This window comes from Typopeltis vanoorti, chromosome 21 (assembly GCF_054136105.1).
Source record: "Typopeltis vanoorti isolate ZY-2024b chromosome 21, IOZ_Tvanoo_1.0, whole genome shotgun sequence".
In the NCBI taxonomy this organism is placed as follows: Eukaryota; Metazoa; Arthropoda; class Arachnida; order Uropygi; family Thelyphonidae; genus Typopeltis; species Typopeltis vanoorti.
The window spans coordinates 15,835,282-15,854,747 of NC_143569.1; the positions used below are offsets into that span (position 1 = coordinate 15,835,282).

At 35.9% G+C, this 19,466-nt stretch overlaps 2 protein-coding genes across 2 annotated transcripts in view; one reads left to right on the top strand and one right to left on the bottom strand.

Annotated features, from left to right (window-relative positions):
- LOC150094645 (uncharacterized) overlaps positions 1-17,593 on the top strand; it is a 38,641-nt gene extending 21,048 nt beyond the window's left edge. Inside the window, exons 3-4 of the mRNA XM_090411428.1 lie at positions 10,965-11,114; positions 17,033-17,593. Of these exons, the coding sequence (XP_090267554.1) occupies positions 10,965-11,114; positions 17,033-17,262 (380 nt within the window). The 3' untranslated portion in view covers positions 17,263-17,593. The remainder of the gene's footprint in view (positions 1-10,964; positions 11,115-17,032) is intronic.
- LOC150094643 (uncharacterized) overlaps positions 1-19,466 on the bottom strand; it is a 189,320-nt gene that overhangs the window by 123,587 nt on the left and 46,267 nt on the right. The window lies entirely within an intron of this gene.

Consider the following 19,466-nt stretch of genomic DNA (forward strand, 5'->3'; position numbering starts at 1 on the left):
CGTGAACAAGTTTGGAATATGGATGAAACCGGCCTTTTCTGGAAAAAAAATGCCAAACAGAACTTACGTATCGAAAATGGAAAAAACTGTTGGTGGGTTCAAAGCAGCAGATCGCATAACACTCCTATTTTGTTCGAACGCTTTAGGAGATCGGATGTTAAAACCACTGCTCATAAATCGATCATTAAGACCACGGCCAATGAAAGGCATAGATTTTCAAAAATTGCCAGTTCATTGGATGGCCAACAAAAATGCTTGGGTGACCATTGATATTTTCACTGAGTGATTCCACAAACATTTTGTGCCAGAAGTTAAATGCTATTTGAATGACTTGGGTCTCAAATTTAAAACGCTTTTGATTCTTGATAATGCACTCTGTCATCCTGCCATAGAACACCCAAATGTGCAATTTTTTTCGGCCGTCCAATACCACATCATTACTACAACCTCTGGGTCAGGGTATAATTGCGACTTTTAAAACATATTATGTCAGACGAACATTTCAGTACGTTTTGAACAAGCTAAATGATGATGAAACACTGTCAGTTATGGATATGTGGAAAAAAATTTCAATTATGGATTGTATTGATCAGGTTTGATTATCGTTATCTGAATTGAGATGAGAAACTATGAATGCATGCTGGAAAGCTATTTGGCCCACATGTGTTAAAGAGAATGCTCCTGTTCCCTTCAGTCATACTGCTGAATTCTCCAATATAATAAGTTTGTCATGTGAAATTGGCAGAGACGGATTCGATGATCTTACGTCGGCAGATATCGAATTGTTAATTGACAAACCTCTTAGCGAAGACGAAATAGTGGAGATTGTTTCTGAGACTCCTGAAAGCAAAGAAGTTAATGATAATGATCAAGATAATCCCACTTTTACTTATTAAATAAGTAAATAAGATATTATTAAAGAAGTTCTTAAACTGGCCAGTAATTTAGGCAATGATTTTGCCCGACATGATCCAAATGTAGAACATGCTGGGAAGTTTTCATGTGAGCTTAAGTTGTTAATGTCTTCATACAGAGAATTATATTGCAACTTATCTAAAGCATCAACACAGCAATTAATAACTGAGTTCATGCCTAAAACTACTGAAACAACCAGTGGTACTTTTGTTCAAGACATTACAAGAAGGATTCCACAAGTTGAGGCAGAAGTCGATGACGATAATATCATATCTAGTAGTTCTAGTGATATTACAGTCTCATGAAAACGAAAGCTTTTGCGTTTGTCAGAAACTGAAAGTGAATAACATAATTTTTTTATAGAATCCTTAGCAAACAACTAAAATGAATATGTTTTTTTTTAAAGTTATTAAAATTCATTATATGTATGTGTGTTCTCCATGAAATGTAAATAAAAATCTTATGATTGTAACGAATTTGTTTGGTTTTTTTCATTATTTTGCTTATACAGTATTTCAGGTTTGGAACCAATCTTCACTTTTTCTGTGGAGTCAGTAGTTCTTTTTACGTGAATTCTATTTATGCGTAATTTTTAGGAACGTATCTATCGCATAAAAAAGAGGTTTAGGTATATTTAAGTTTGTGGATCTGGAAAAGGCATATGACAAGGTGCCAGGAGAGAAGCTATTCGACACGCTACAAGTTATATGGTATCAATGGGCATTATATCAGGCAATACTTAGTCTTTATTTGAGTTGTAAGTCAGCAGGCAGAAGTGAAGGAAGTACAGGAAGGTGGTTTAATGTTAAATCTGGTGTCAGACAAGGATGTACATTAACCCCTCTGTTAATCATTATCTATATGGATCACATTATGAAGGAAAGTGGTATTAAACCTGATATCAAAATTGGAGATGTTAATCTCAGCTCTTTGCTTTATGCTGATAATGTTATACCTCTAAATAAATCTGCTACAGCTCTGCAAGATTCCCTGACTAAAGCGAATAACTGTTGCAATAGATATGGCATGAAGGTCAGCATTAAAAAGACAAAGACAATGAAAACAGGTTGAAGCATTGAAAATATCAACTGTACTGTGAATGGAGAACCTATCGAACAAGTAAAACATTTTAGCTACTCAGGCACGATTTTTAGTGAAGATGGTAAATTAAATATGGAAATAAACAACAGAATCATCAAAGCTGGTATGGTAGGAAGTCAACTGAATAAATTTATATGGAATAAGAGAGAAATTAGCTGTATAGAAGACAGTATTCAAGCCAATTTTAACTTTTGGATCTGAGAGCTGGGTCAAAAGTAAAACACTTGACCAGAGACTAGAGACTGCAGATATGAGAGTCCTGAGAAAGATTAGGGCATTAATAGATGGCATCAATGGCAATATCATATTAAAAATGAAGATATTAGGAAAGAACTTGACATTGTTAGCATCCAGGTATGTGTTAGCTAAGCTAATTTCAGGTGGTATGGTCACTTAAACAGAATAAGCGAGGAAAGATTAGCAAAACAAGTGTTCTCTGCCAGCTTGGCTGGAAAAAGACCCAGAGGAAGACAAAGATATAGGTGGATTGATACAGTAAAAAGTGCCTTAGAAGATAGAAATATAAGATCTGATAATGTTGGAATCTTGACAGGTAATGGACTGATTTGGAGGAAAATTGTAGATAGGAAGTTAGTAATGATGTAAAATTTTCATGTAGTACTATCATATCCTGTACATCCCTTGAGGGTATATATATCAGGAATTTGATGATGATGAAACATTTATACACTGTACTTTATATATACATACACACAATACCTATTCACCTGATGGTGAATGAGTTTAAGGAGAAGTATGATAAGTGTTGTGTGTATAAATGTTAGTATAGATCTCCCACAATGAGGCTTCTGACTTCAGAAGTAATTATATAGTAATAATTATAATAGTAATACCCATATAATAATAATTGAGTGGGGTGCTTAAGGGTCAAAGCTGTATAACTGAGAGGAGACCTCCACATAGCCTTTAAAGGAATGCGGAGAACCGACCAGGGCTTCTGACCTAATGTCCAATCCTCACCTTCTCGTGGTGCACCCTGTTGGGTATCTACCTGGATACTGAACGAACGAGGATGGACTGGCAATTTGGGATTTAGCCGACCAAATTGTATTCTTATTGGTTAAACCAAAATAAAAAATTATGGTATGACATGATAAAATTTCATGCCGGCTGGGGCGTCGCCCGGTTAAACAAGGCCCCGTTGTTTTCGCCAGGGAACCAGGGCGAACAGCAAAAAGTCAGCTACTGGAACAAATCTGAAAACAAACCCCACCTCAACATCACCAGAGTTAAAGATTGGTACTATCAACATAAGAAGCCTGAATGGCAAAGAAATGGAGCTAGTTGAGGAATTAGATAAGTACCAGATCGACATAATAGGGGTGACTAAAACAAAAAAGACAAAAACTGGTGAGATCTTTCTGAGCAATAAATACAAATTGTTATATTCAGGCAATGACAATCAAGGAAAAGAAGGAGTAGCCATAGAATTCAACACAAAATACGAGGCTAATCTTCTTGAATGGCAGTCAGTCTCAAGTAGAGTAATATGGGTAAATATGAGAATGGGGAACTGGACAATGAGACATATTTGTGCCTATGGTCCCACAGAAGGTCCTACTAAGGTAGAAGTGGAGGAATTTTTTGAGGCTTTAGAAAAAGCAACTGACACAATGAAAAAGGAAAAGTTGGTCCTTGTTGGGGATCTAAATAGCAGAGTAGGAAATGATTATGAGACATACAAAAATATTTGGGAAAATTTGGAGAAAAGAGCAAAGCTAATAATAATGGCAAATATCTGTTGGATTTCTGCTCAGGACATGGACTGGTTATTACTAACACCATGTTTCAACATAAAAATGTGCACAAATTCACATGGAGAGAAGAGGCAAGGAATAAGAAAAGTCTTATTGACTGTGTTATTGTTGATAGTGATGTTTTCTCCCTGGTGCAGGACACTAGAGTGTACAGAGGATTTGAAATTGGAAGTGATCACTATTTAGTCTTGAGCAGGATAAAATTGAATTTCATATCGAAAAGAATGACACGTAAGAAAGTTTTAAAGCGAATAAAAGTTGAGCAACTCTCAGATGTGAATTTTAGACTAAAATACACAAAGATTATTGAAGAAAAAATGAGAGTTTGAGAACAGGAATCAAACCTTGGAGATTCAGTGGCAAACTCTGAAGGAAACATTGATTGATTCTGCCAGAGAGGCATTTGGTGAGGTTGTCTGCAAGGATAAAGAAATCAGAACTCCCTCGTGGACAAAGGAAGTTAAAGAGGCAGTGAAGGAAAAGAAGAAAGCATATCAAATAAATCAGCTTGTTCTCTTAGAGAATACAGAGACAAATACAAGAATGCTAAACACTGTGTAAATCTAGCTAAACAAAAGTCATGGGAGGACTTTGGCAAGAATATAGAAAATAAATATCAAGAAGGTGGCAAAATATTCTGGAGGTTGTTGAAGAAGCTTAGGGATGGAGGAAAGAGTGCTGTAAAAGGACTTAGAGATGATAAAGGTGACATGATAACGGGAAAAAAAGATATCCTTGAAGCATGGAGTAATTACTTTGAAAAATTGCTAAATGAAACAAGCAGTGATGACAGCGCAGTGGTAAAAAACACTGACCAGGCATGCAGTCAGGAATACATATCCATACTTGAAGTAGAGAAAGCCATCAAAGGCTTGAAATGTAATAAGGCAGCAGGAGTAGATGATATTTGACCAGAAATGCTGAGGTATGGTGGTATAAGAGTCTTACAGTGGCTGCACTGCATAGTTCAGAAAGCCTGGACAGAGGGACGAATTCCCGATGATTGGAGTAGAGCTCTCATAGTACCCATATATAAAAAGGGAAATAAAACTGAATGTGAGAATTACAGAGATATTTCCCTACTGAGTGTTCCTGGCAAGATCTATGCAAGTATACTTGAGAAACGGTTGAGAAGAATTGTGAAAGGAAAGCTTGGTGGAGAACAAGCTGGATTCAGGCCAAATAGAGGCTGTCAGGATCAGATCTTCACTTTACGACAAATAGTCGAGAAAGCATGGGAATATAACAGAGATCTGTATTTAAGTTTTGTCGATTTGGAAAAGGCATATGACAAGGTGCCAAGAGAGAAGCTATTCAATTCGCTACAGTTATATGGTGTCAATGGCACATTATATCAAGAAATACATAGTCTTTATTTGAATTGTAAGTCAGCAGTTAGAATTGAAGGAAGTACAGGAAGATGGTTTAATGTTAAATCTGGTGTCTGACAAGGATGTACATTATCCCCTCTGTTATTCATTATCTATATGGATCACATTATGAAGGAAAGTGGTATTAAACATATCAAAATTGGAGATGTTAATCTCAGCTCTTTGCTTTATGCGGATGATGTTTTACTTCTAAATAAAACCGCTACAAGTCTGCAAGATTCTCTGACTAAATTGAATAGCTGTTGTAATAGATATGGGATGAAGGTCAGCAATAAAAAGACAAAGACAATGAAAATAGGCAGAATCATTGAAAATGTCAACTGTGTTGTGAATGGAGAACCTGTGGAACAATTGAAACATTTCAGCTACTTAGGCACGATTTTTACTGAAGATGGTAAATGAAATATAGAAATAGAAAATAGAATCAGCAAAGCTGGTATGGTAGGAAGTCAACTGAATAAATTCATATGGAATAAGAGAGAAATTAGTCGGAACTCTAAATTAGCTGTATACAAGACAGTGTTCAAACCAGTTTTAACTTATGGATCTGAGAGCTGGGTCAGAAGTAAAACACTTGACCAAAGACTAGATACTGCAGATATGAGAGCCCTGAGAAAGATTATAGGCATGAACAGATTTCATCAATGGCAATATCATATTAAAAACGAGGATATTAGGAAAGAACTTAAGATTGTCAACATCCAGGAATGCTTTAGCAGAGCTAATCTCAGGTGGTATGGTCACTTAAACAGAATGGGCGAAGAAAGATTAGCAAAACAAGTGTTCTCTGCCAGGTTGGCAGCAAAACGACCCCGAGGAAGACGAAGGTATAGGTGGATTGATACAGTACAAAGTGCCTTAGACGATAGAAATATAAGATCTGATAATGCTGAAGCCTTGACAAGTAATAGACTGATTGGAGGAAAATTGTAGATAGGAAGTTAGTAATGATGTAATTTTTTTCATGTAGTACTATCATATCCTGTACACCCCCTTGAGGATACATGGAAGGAATATGATGATGATGATGATGATAATAATTAAGTTCCTAGCAATAAGTTGGTAGATGCCCTAAGCGAACACAGAAAAATTTGTAAGCAAGCGATGGTACATATAAAAGTAGTTAAACAGAAGTCATGGAAAGACATTAGTAAGAATATAGAAGATAATCAGGAAGGCAGCAAAATGTTCTGGATGTATTGAAAAAGGATTGTAAATGAAGGAATGTATGATGTAAATGGAATCAGTCATGATAAAGGTGACATGAAACTGAAAATAAAGATATTACAGATGTCTGAAATAATTTTTTTGAAAAAGTGTTAAATGAAACAGTGAGAAAACAGTGATAGAACATATTCAAGAGGAAACTATTGAGTACATATCAGTATAATAGAAAATCCTATCATAGTAGGAATTTTTTTTCACTTGGTTTCAAAGTAAATTATCTTGCGAAATTATATTCTTGTTTAATCCTTTATCTGAGGGTAAGCAAATAGCAGAAAAAATTGCATGTGAAGTATCTTCGCTACTAGCATACTAGATGCAGTTGGATTCATATAATTTGCTTTACTGGTTTTGATGTTGAGGTCTTATTAATGGGAGCTAGAATGAGGAAGATACTAAGATTGAATTAATGCAGAAGTCATAATGTATTCCATAGTAATCCGTTATGCAGAATTGTGCTTTTCATTGTGGACTACTAAGGAAGTCGAGACCTCACTAAAGGCTGAAAGTGGTCAGGGTAGAGACACTTCCCGTAATGCACTGCAATATATAAGGGTGGTCTGAAAAGTTCTTGGCCTAACAATGAAAAAACGAATTGATAATTTCAAAATTATTTTTATTTTTCAACATAATCTCCATTAAGACTAATACATTTATTCCAGCCATGCTCAAGCGCCATTATCCCATCCCTGTAGTGGCTCTCAGTAAGATCTGCAAAATACCCCTCTACAGTTATATATTTAGCCTAATCCTTTATCTAAGTAGAAGCAAACAAAGTTTGCATCTGAAGTATCTTCAGGAGTGGGGCAACTCGGTGGTAAAGCGAGAACCATTATGGGAAGGGTCACTACCAAGACCAGTTTTGACCTTTATTGAGGTCTTGGTATCTAGAGGTGATACCAAGATTGAAGCATTGTAGAAGTCATATTTCCATAGGCCAGTTGCAAAAGGTGTCACCATATTATTAAATTACTCTGGATTAGAGAAAGACGTTGGAAGTTTTTTCACTTGGTTAGACTACACCTCTGGATCTGGCTCCCAGTGAAGAGACCTTAATAAAGGTCCAACCCAGTCTAGATGGTGACCCTTCCCATAATGCATAGCATTATACATGTTTGCAAGGAGATGTGCTTTGCATTATCGGATAGTAAGGCAAGTGATGTGAAGTCAGTCCACCTTTGCCACCGAGTTGTCCCAGTCCTGAAGTTACTTCAGGTGCAAACTTTGTTTGCTTACAGTTGGATAAAGGATTAAACGAAATATATAATTTATAGTCTAACCAAGTGAAAAAACTTCCAACAAAACCCCTCTACAGCTGCAATCACTTCTTGATTTTAAGAAAAATGCTGACCAGTGAGGAAGAGTTTTAGTTTTGGGAAGAGATAGAAGTCAGAGGGAGCCAAATCTGGGGAATAGGGTGGATGTTCCAACAATTCATAGTGCTTAATTTTTCCATTGCCAAAACACCTTTGTGAGTAGGTGCATTGTTCTGATGAAAGATGATTTTTTCCTTCTGCAAACTGGGTCTTTTCTCGAGAATTTTTTCATCTAGTCTGGTTAAAAGATTAGAATAATATTCCCTGGTTATTGTTTTACCCTTTCCAAGATAATTAATAAATAAAATGCCTTTAGCATCCCAAAACACTGATGACATGACCTTTCCTGCTGATGGAACTGACTTTGTCTTCTTTGGTGCTGAACAACTGGCTTCCATCCACTGTTTTGATTGCTGTTTGGATTCTGGCGTGTAATGATAAATCCAAGTCTCATCCACAGTAATAAATCGATGCACAAAATCAGTTTTATTCTTGTTAAAACTCTCCAAGCACTGTTCAGAGATTTTCATGCGAGTGCGTTTTTGATCTGCTGTGTGCAAGCGCAGGTAGCCATCTTGTGCAAAGCTTTTTCGTTTGCAATTCTTCATGCAAAATATATCCTACACTTTCTTTTGAAATGCCTATAGTCTCAGCAATTTCATGCACTTTGACTCACCAGTCATCCAATACCATATTGTGCACTTGATCAATGATTTCTGGTGTTGTTACACTTTTTGGACGTCCTTCACGTGGATCATCTTCAAGGCTGGTACGGCCACATTTATACTCGGCAGCCCATTTCTTAATTGTCGAAAATGAAGGAAAAGAGTGCCCATAAACTTCTATGAACTTTGAATGAATTTCTTTTCGCATTAAACCTTCTTTTACAAAGAATTTTATAACCACATGATACTCAATTTTATCCATTTCAAGGTATACAGACAACACTTTTGCTTCAGACAGCTGTATAAAAACACTACTTGATAGAATGACTTGCAATTTCACATGGATGCTTATGGGCAGATGTACTAACTTACAAAAATCTTGTCAATAGTGTTGTCATCTATGGTTGAGGCTGAGAACTTTTCATACCACTTTCGTATATGTTTGAAAGGAAGTATGCTTTGCATTATAGAATACTAAGGCAATTAATGTGATATCAGCAGTCTCTACATACAAGTAGCCTACTCATGAAGATACTTCACACTCAGATAAAGGAGTAACAAGAATACCTTTTTTAATGTATAATTTAAATTTAGAAAAAACTATCAGAATTCTGTAATGTGGAAAAGCAGCTAGAGTTGATCATATTCTACCAGAAATGCTCAAATATGGTAATATATAAGTTTTACAATGGCTATACCACATAATTCAGAAGGCTTGGTTCAAAGGTCGAATGCTGGATGATTGGAGTAGAGCTCTCATGTTTCCCCATTTATAAAAAGGAAAATAAAATGGATGATGAGAATTTCAGAGGAATTTTTGTACTTAGTGTTCAAGGTAAGATTTATGCAGGAATACTTGAGAAGAGGCTAGGAAAAATAGTGGAAGAGAAACTTGACGAAGAACAAGCTGGGTTTAGGCCAAATAAATCTGTCAAAATCAGATTTTCACTTTATGACAAATAGTTGAGAAATCATGGGATATCAGAAATGGCAGTATCAAAGTTAGCTCTTTCATTTATGCAGATGATGATTATTGATTCTATTAAATTGAATAATAGCTGAACACATTTGCAATGAAAATTAGCAATAAAAAGTCCAAAACTATGAAAATAGGCAGGCAGGCAGAAAGAAAACTTCACATAAATTCTCAATGGAGAATGTGTAGGCTAAGTAAACTATTATCTTTCAGCAAGAAACTTCTCTAAAAATCTTGTATCCATGATAAATATTTTTTTCTCTTGAAAGAGTCAAAAATATTTCTGATAAAAACCAATTATTAATAGCTTTTTTTTTTGAGTGTCATGTGTGTGATATACATACTGCTTGTAAAATTAGTTAATGGATACCCCCCCCTCCACGGGCAAGGTGCATTGTGCCATGTAATGAGTCATGTGCTTGTAACCAGTAAAGTTGGAGAAATATGATGCTCCCAAGTCACTGCAACTGTGTCTGTGAAATGGCTGTGAGAAAAGGAACAGACAGTGTTTGAAAGAGGCACCGCAATAGAATGCCATATTGCAAGCCTATCTGTTCAGCAAATTGTTGACAAATTGGACCGTCCCAGGTCAACAATCAGTGATACTATACTGAGATGGAAGGGATTCAACTGCAAGTGCTACCTGCAGTGAATGACCCACACTCATTGAATGTTACCGTAGGGTGCTACGAAGGATATGTAAAAACTGCCATTTGTCGGCTGACACATTGAATGCAGAGTTCTGGGCATCGACTGGGACACAAATCTGCACAAAAACATTCAGAACTGATGCTCACAACATGGATTTCCTTGGTAGGACTGCAATATGCAAGACCTGCATTACCTGAATCAACATGCAACATCGTTTTCAGTGGTGCAAAGACTGTGTACAGTGGGACGTGGAAGCTTGGAAAATAAAAAAGCATTCTACATCCTTTACCAAGCAGACGGATGAGTGTGGGTTGGCAGATGCCCAGTGAATGTCTCTTACCAGAGCACATAACCCCAACTGTGAAATTCAGATATGGTAGTGTGATGGTATGGTCCTGTTTTTCCTAGTTTGGCCTTGGACCTCTGTTTGTGGTGCCATGAACAGTGAACTCTGAGAGATAGGTTTCTGGACAATGCAATGCTTTTTACCTTGTGGTGTTTCTACCTGACCATTGTTTCCTTCAGCAAGACAGTGCACTGTGTCATAAGGCCCTTGTTGCTGTAACTGCATTGTTTGTGGACATGAGTGTCACGACACTCGACTTGCCTCCACAGAGCCCTGATCTCAATCCTATTAAACATCTGTGGGATGAAATGGAGCCCTGGATGAGGTAAAGGGACATCTGCCCCACAACATTTTAGGACTGTTGTGGCGCATGTCTCGTGTCTACAGGAAGAATGGTCCCCAATTCCGATTGATTGCAATTATATGCTTATGGAAAGTATGCCCTATAGGTTTGTTGCAGCCATTGCAGCAAATTTTGAATTACACGCAGCTATGATTAAAAATCTTTTATATTATTGTATTTACAGGTTTATTATATCACAAATTTTGTGCATTAATAAATTTTCTGTTTTATTTTATTAAGGCTTTTTTTTTATTTTAGCATGGATGATGTTCGTTCAAGCTATGATGTCTTTAGCTGTGATATTTTCTGTTATGGCCATGATTGTAATCAGCTTGTTACTGATGCGTTTTTTCTTGACTCTAGAAATTTTTATTCTAGTTGTCACTTTCATTTTAGAAGCACTGACTGGTAAGTAAGCAGTAATATATTATTTATTTTATACTGGCTCTGATCTTTCCTCCTATCAGGTGGACATTTTTTTTTTTTTTTGGTAATTTCAGAAATTTCTCAAACATGTGGTACAAGTCTTCAAGCTACATAATATACAACAAAGATTTGTCAAAGTCACTCAAGAAAATTGTTATTATATGGTTGGCTGAGTGGGTAGTATATCCACTCTCCAACCAACAGTGGGTTTGAATCCTGCTATAGGCATGAATGTTTGCAATTGTTTTTAAGTGGGAGATGAATTTCATCATATGATGCGAGACCATCAGCCTGCCTATCAGAGGCCTGAAGTGGCTGAAAATTTTCCATATATATTCTGTACAGCAGGATTTTCAAAGTATGTAAAAACTAAAGAATAAATAATACAAATAAAAATAAGAAAAAAAAAATGGAGAAAATTCTTCGTCCACCTATGGTATGAATGTATTATAGGTTTACATTAACCTTTCGTGGGTGGAGGCCACATAAAAAATATTGAGAGTTGCATAGACAAGTCAGAAGAGGTATGTGATAGTGCCATTTTATAAGACATTGATCAATCTGTACCTGGAACATTGTTTGCAAATCTAGTCCCTTGAATATTTAGGAGATAAGAAAATGCTGAAGATGGTTCAGATGCAAGAAACTCAACTTATATGAAGACTGGGATACTGCATAAGAGGATAGAATGAGTCTGATTTGCATAACTTGGTAAATAGGAGTATGAGAACTGATATGATTGAAACTGATAATTTGGTAAAAGGGACTTTCAGATTGATGGAAAGGTACTGTACAAGTATCTTCCCACATCAAAAAGAACAAGATCAAAGAACAATTGACTTCTCTGAAGCTGTATAAGGGTGTTATAAGCAAAGGAGAGAGAAGTATGTTTTTGGTAAGGAGGGTAGGTAGGTTCATTAAGTATATGGTTAGATTAGGTAGTATGTGCACTGATATAGTACAGCTTATGATGAGATATATTGTAGTGCGTAGAATTGAAGGACTTCCTTAGTCTAGCCACACAGTGTATGCCTAGAAATAATATTCACTAACTTCAGTTTTATTACTAGTGTCAGCAATAATATCATGGTCTGTCAACCTCTTTTCTCTACAGCTCATCAACTCATGTGAGTTGATGCTAGTTGACAATGGAGATTTTCATACTCATCCATCCACCTTATGATTCCAAATATATCAATAGATTAAATTTCTGAAAATTACTTTCACATAGATTCAATATATTTCTTCTTGAGAACAACCGTTCCCCGTTTAACCACCATCCAACTGGTACCTCATGATTACTCATCAGCTGATAGCAGTTTTCACACCTCGTTCAAGATACATCCTGTGAGTATATCACCAAATCTAAACTCTGAAACTCATGTTTGCCTTCCTCATATGCTGCTTAATATCCCTCAGAAACTTAAAAAAATTTGCTCTCCTTGTCTCCATACATTACTCCTCCTAATCTGCATTCCTATAATTAATATCTCCCATTAGGATCACCTTTTTTTACATGGCCAACCAATTTTCCCAATCATTTTACAATCAGTGCTTTCTATGTTTCATAGCCTATGCCAGCATTCTAATGGATATATTATTCTATTAATTTCAACCTCCCACCAAATAATTTCAAAATCTTCACATGTACTACCATTTTCAATTTTCACTCTTAGCGGACATAAACCTCCGCTATCATCGATAACTCCCCTTCCTCTTTTTGCTTTCATATCCTTCTGGAAAATTCTGTATCATTCCATTTCTATTGCTGTCAGTACATCATCCTCAGACAACCAAGTTTCACTTATACCAATTATCTTTGGACATACTGACTCAATGCCACAAACTCACCCTTATTCACAAACAAACCCTTATTCAAGATACCTTCTTATATTAGTATATAAATGTAACACTCCCATTCTCTTAGAGGCCATTTTTTTTTTTTTTTCAATATTAGCCTCCTTACTTTAGTTGCTATGTGTACAGTGTACTTCTGTCTTTGCCCTAACTACTTCATTTTCCCCGTTTCTTGCTCTGAGTTTCATCCATCTCATCTCCATCCTTATGCATACGATTGCTGCGACCTGCCATAATCACTTTCTCACCTTTCTATCCTGCAACCTACTTGTTATCTCTCTCAGATCCTTTACCTCACTTGCTTTATTACTTACTCACTTACTCTGTGCATCTCAGCAAACAACAGTTTTCCAAATAATCCAACACCTGACCCATTCAAATACAGTTCTTCAACCTTAAATCTTCCAGCTTCCCTTGAAAGTCAATGCATACATTCACAAATTGCACATCCTTGCCTCATGTAACTTAGTCATTGTGCAATTCATTATCTCTCCTCTCCTCAATTCATTGAATATTATCATATATGGGCAACATGCTAACCACTTTCTCATCAACACTTATTTTTTGACCTCCTGCAACCAGCTCCTTAAATTTCTTAACGCACTTTCTTTTTTTTTTTTTTTTTTATACCATCCAAGTTTTTTTGTTTTCACAGCTAACACTATTCTACCACTAGCCTCGGTTATATGTTTGAATATACCATTTGAAAATATGTTTATGTGCACCCTGTTATTCACCACACCTCTAATAATTTAAACCCCATATAATGCCTCATGATTATTTTTTGATGCTCGTCTCATCCTAGTAAATTCTTCCTCCTTTATTCATAGCCAATCAGTCACTTCTTTAGACATTCAGTGTTATTCTCCACATACTTCATTTCTATTTTTATCATCTCTTGGAACTCATTTTCTCTATTCTTCCACTTCATTTTTTTATACTGAGTACAAACCACCAAAAACTAGTATTCAGACTCCATTATCTGCTCCTAAGGATGGCATTCATCCATTTTCAGTTCCAGGAATGTAGGATTAGGATCCATTATTTGTGAATAAATATGGAAAAACTATATGCTTGATACCTGTCATCTAGTAAAGATGGAGAAAATCCATTATCTTAAAAAGAATTTAGAAGTTTGGGAAACTAGCCAGCCTTCACTGCATCCAGAGAGTGTGATAAGGATATCAAGACACTGTTTGGTTATGTAATAATAATAATAATAATGAATAATAATAAATTTTGTGCTCACACTTATTAACAACTTCATAGTATAATTGGAAGAGCAATGGGACATTGCATCCTTCATTTGAAAAAAGACCAAGTTTGATTTCCTGTCCTGACAAGATGATTCTTTATATGGATTTTTTTTTTCACTCGAAGGTGAATCAGCTGATCTCATACAGAGGTAGTAAGGATTTTTTCCTCCTGTAAGCTCAGATTTCTCATTTTGCATACCATCTAATCAGACAGAGATCACATACATTTAACAAAAATACAGTTGGGAGTAATAGATGGAGTTGTTCAGAGATGCCTGGATTAAATAGTGTAAATAGTGGTTATGTAGCATAAAGTTTCCTCCTTGTATTCCATGGAGGGATGTAACTCATGTAATAATAATAATAAATTTCATGCTCTTACTTATTCCTACAGTGTGTGTGTGCTTTAAAGTACATGGTAAAATATGCTCTTTTTCTCATACTTGTCAAGGAATAGTGCTGATAATCCCATCAAAGTATGAACATTAAATTTTTTGCCAAAGTTATGATTTAAACATGTTCCTTCTTGACAAGGGATATCATTGGTTTCCATTTAGATTTCTGTTTTTTTTTTGCTATGGCTCATGCGTGTGATGACTGATGCTGCTCATGGTTCTCTGTGGTAATGGATCATATGGCAGTTACACATATCCAATTTTCTTATGATCATCTGAGAATGATTTAACAGTCCATTTTGCACAGCTTTATGGAAGTAAAATCTTGAGTACATCATAGATAAAATTATGACTAATTGGCTGTTGAACTGGATGGGATGTTATCAGCATCATAATCGTATGAGACCTCCAGGAAGTCAAGGAGTAATCGAGGGAGACCATACATCACCACACTAGCTATCATATTTCATGTCTTATTTTAAACTCATTCAAATTCGATACACTCACTGCTTCATGTCCCCGCATTCTCTCCCCACCTTCCATCATATAACTCCTCTTTATCAGTGCCTGTAGCCTACATGCTCTCCATCTGTCCTCATAATCCACATTCCATAATCCCTGATATAATCTTTGGAACTTTTCTTTGCACCCATTCCACAGCTTCTTTATCCTCTTTAAAGGACCAAATAATATCACCACATACATTATAGGAATGTGCAAAAGAACTGGCAGTGCTTTTGACTTGGTTGTTTAACAGAAGTCTGGCAATAGGAACCGCCCCAAAAGAGTGGAAAGAAGGTAAACTAGTGCCAGTGGATAAGGAAAAATTCAAGTAGTGTCAAATTATAAGCCAGTGTATATAAACCTAGATTGAGCAGAATGGAAATCTTCCAAGAGTAAGAGTACAGCATACATTTGTAAAAGGGAGGGACATGCTTTGTAACTTGGTTGCATTTTATAATAGGGTGATGAATGTATTGGACAGAGGAGATGCTTATACATTGATATATCTGAATTTTGCTAAAGCATTTGGTTGAGTATGACATGATAAACTACTGTTGAAATTGAGCAGGATGGGGATGAATAGTCATTTTGCAGTTTGGTCACAGGGATGGTTGGCTGATAAGCACCAGCAAGTTGTATATGGAAGTGCAGTGTCCCAGAAAAGGAGGAGATGAGTGGGGTACCACAGGGTTCTGTTCTGGGGCCACTTGTTTAATTTATATATTGATGATTTAATTTATTGATTTTTAATTTATATATCAGTGATAGAGTTCAGGGTGTAAGAGGAGATATTCAGTTGGAAATATTAGGAAGAGCAATGTCAGGAAGTTCTGATATGATGCTGAAAGAGCATTTGAATGGGTTGGTGCTTTGGGCTAATAATAGGGATGTTATTTTAGTGTTGCTAAGTGTAAAGTTATGCACTTTGACCAGAGAAGATGGAATGAAGTTTATCATAGTGGATGAACTTTACTTTGGGAGGAGGAAGATGCAAGGGATCTGGGGGATCTTGGTGGATAGGGAACTGAAGTTCCTTGTTACAGGGACATTGCGATAGTTTTAAGAGCTACCCAAAAAATTGCTGCTATTATGTGAAGGCTGTTGACGTGTATGGATAAGGAGATGATGGAGGGAGGAGAGTGTGCAGAGGCAAATAACTAAGACTATCTCAGGACTTTGAAGTATTGGAGAGGATGCAAGAATGAAAAATCCCTGGGAACCTTGCAAAGGTCGTGAGTAAGGAAGTGAAAAGGAGATTTTTTGCATGGCAGGTGGTGAATAAGTGGAATGCATTGCTGGAGTGGGTGATGAGTGCTTTAACACTGAATGTATTCAAGACAAGCTATGATAGTCATTGTGGTGTGCAAGTGTTCAGCCTCTTGCAGTGAGTCTTTGGGTTGTGCTTGGAAGTAATACTGTCTGCAGCGAAGTGGAAGTGACAGTCATTAATAGGCATCTCCTTATTAAGCCATCTTTGAATTGTTTTGCAGTGACAAAACACTCTCAATATAACATGCCTTAAGTGCTTGAATTTCTATACCAGCTACCATTCATTTCTCTCACAAAATTCATATTACTGCATGCTGTTCTTTGGTATGTATGGTCAACAATGGTTATGTTCATATTGCTAATTCAGCAAGACAACTGATTAGTCAATATCTGATACTTCACTTATGTAACAATGGGATTTCATGTTTATGATTATACATATGTTCATTAGGTTGATGAATCTTAAAAAAATTCAATATGAAAAAATGATATTTTCTGACATGCTGTGGTATAAAGAAATTAAATGTTGATAAGCAAAGCAACCTGCATTTCATATCACTTTTGACTTCTATTTGATTTAAAATGTATTACTGACATTTATAATTTTTTTTTTTAAAAGCTTTGCCAATCTTCCTGTCTGTCTGTGTGTTTGGCGGAATGTGCTTTGATCGTTCTTGGATCCAGTATCCTAATTTTAATCATTTATCTTGGGCATATGGATTAGCAGTAATAGCCTTCATTTGTCATGGTTGCGCTGCTGGTACACTAATTTCAGAGATTTATCAAGCAAGAGAACGTCGGCGCAGAACCAACAACTTTATATATGGAGTGCCATTGACAGTCCGATAGCTTTGATAAGAGTGAACCAGAGATACTTTCAGGCACATCAGCTTAAAAAGGCATTTTCAATTTTTAATGTTTTTGTATATTATTTTTAGAGGAGATAATTTATATATTTGCTGTTTACCTTGCATTTAGTTTGTGATATGTGAAATGTATTTTTATAAAAACAAAACACCTAAGTATGGGCTGCATTGTCTTCACCCTTTTGGTTTCTAAACTGCATAACTGTGATAGAAATTGTTTTCCTGCATTTGGGAATTTTTAGTATTTGCTGAAATCTTAGCTGAATTTTGTCTATTTGTTTAGTTTTATAAGTAAATAAAACTAAATAACTATATCTAGTATAGTCATTTTATACCTATATATCATATACCTGCATTTTTATTAAATTAATCTAATTATTGTATCTACTGATATGTATTACATATCAGTAGGTACAATGTAACCATACATAATAGGTAGTACATAACCATCATAATAATAATAATAAAAAAAAGATATACTGTAAATATATTAAAGAATATACTGTTGTTGTTAATTGCAACTGAATACTTATGAATGCATGGTGTGTGATTGTAAATAACTTCTCTACACAGCAATCAATCAAGAGATATTAAGGGAGTAGGGGGAAAACACCTTCATTAATAATCTGCAGAGAATTATGCCAGCCTCTCTAGAGATTTTCATATGCAAATGTCTCTGTATTGTAATACATTTTTATCAGTAATTTCAAACTTGAGCATTGAGCTAGTTGTCTCACCTTTTTTTCTTTTTTTTAATAATTCCACCCACATAGGACTTGTATTCTGTAGTAAGTTTAGTACTATGGGTTATTTAAATAATCCAGAGTCCAAACATGGAACTGTCTCGAGCCACTTCAGGCCTCCAGCAAGTGTAGTAGCAGTCTCATACTGGGTGAAAATGTCCATCACTGAAGGGTATTTGTAAACATGTATGTTATGGGGTTTGAACCTACAGTATAGCCTGTTGCAGACAGTTCAGACAACTAAACTAGCAAGCTTATGATGTATAAAAACTAAATAATCACAGCAGTTTTCATTTAAGAAAAATAAAAATTTGAAAAAAAAAAAACGGGTATTATCACTATTAAGAGTAAAGCAAAACATAATTTATCCATTTATGTTCATAATGTTCTTGAAACATTGAGGATCAATAAAACTTATAAAGGAAATATAACTTTCATTACTAATTAGGTGCATCTCCACAGAGAAACCTTGCTGGTAGAAAAGTTTCTCTGTGGTTAGAAAAACACGTGTTTGAATCCCATCTGAGATGTCAGAAAAAAAAAGTGAGAGTTTTTGAAGTGAAGGTAACTTAACAGGTGCATAAGGATATAACATGGATTTTTGTCTCCTGCAAAATAGACAAACTAGTCAAAGAACCATACATTCTCATACAGACAAACTATGGAAATAAGTTTAACTGCTCTATTATTATTATGATTATTACGTGCTACTCCATGGTGCCCATAGACTCATCGAAGGAGGCCCTAAACATCAAGTCAAGAACCATCCAACATTTGTGCAGTATCTATCATATCTTTGAACTCATTTAGTCATGGCACCCACAATGGACTCTGGCAACCTATTCCATTCATTCACCACTCTCCAAGCAAAAAAATCTAGTTCTAACACTCTTGCTAACTACACTATTGCTCAGTTTCCAAGGATGGCACCTAGTTCTTCCACCACCAGACCTGTTTTAAAAAATTTCTTCTGTATTAATCTTGTAAAAACTCATCAGTAATTTGTATGTCTCAATCATATCACCCCCTTTTTCACCTGCCAGCCAATTTCTGTAACCCACAAATCTTCAATTTGTTCTCATAAGGTTCATTCCATAGCCCTGCTACCATCTTGGTCACTCGCCTCTGGATCCTCTTCACCTCTTTCTCATTGCCAAGAAACCCAGGTGACCAGATATGTGCACAGTAATCAAGATGGGATCTTATGAAGGCTGAATAAAGAGGAATAATAATCTGCTGGTCTCTGCTCGTTAAAGTAGTCTTCAGTCACCAAGTAATCCAAATCCTTTAGCCACTTTTGTTTTGTGCCCCCTAAAATTTAAATCGCTATCCACTAAAACTTCCAAATCTCTGGCTTCTTCTATTTCTTTGAGTACAGTTCTATCAATGTGGTATATAGCTGGTAATCTTTTCACCCAAAATTACACTTTGCCACACTAAACTG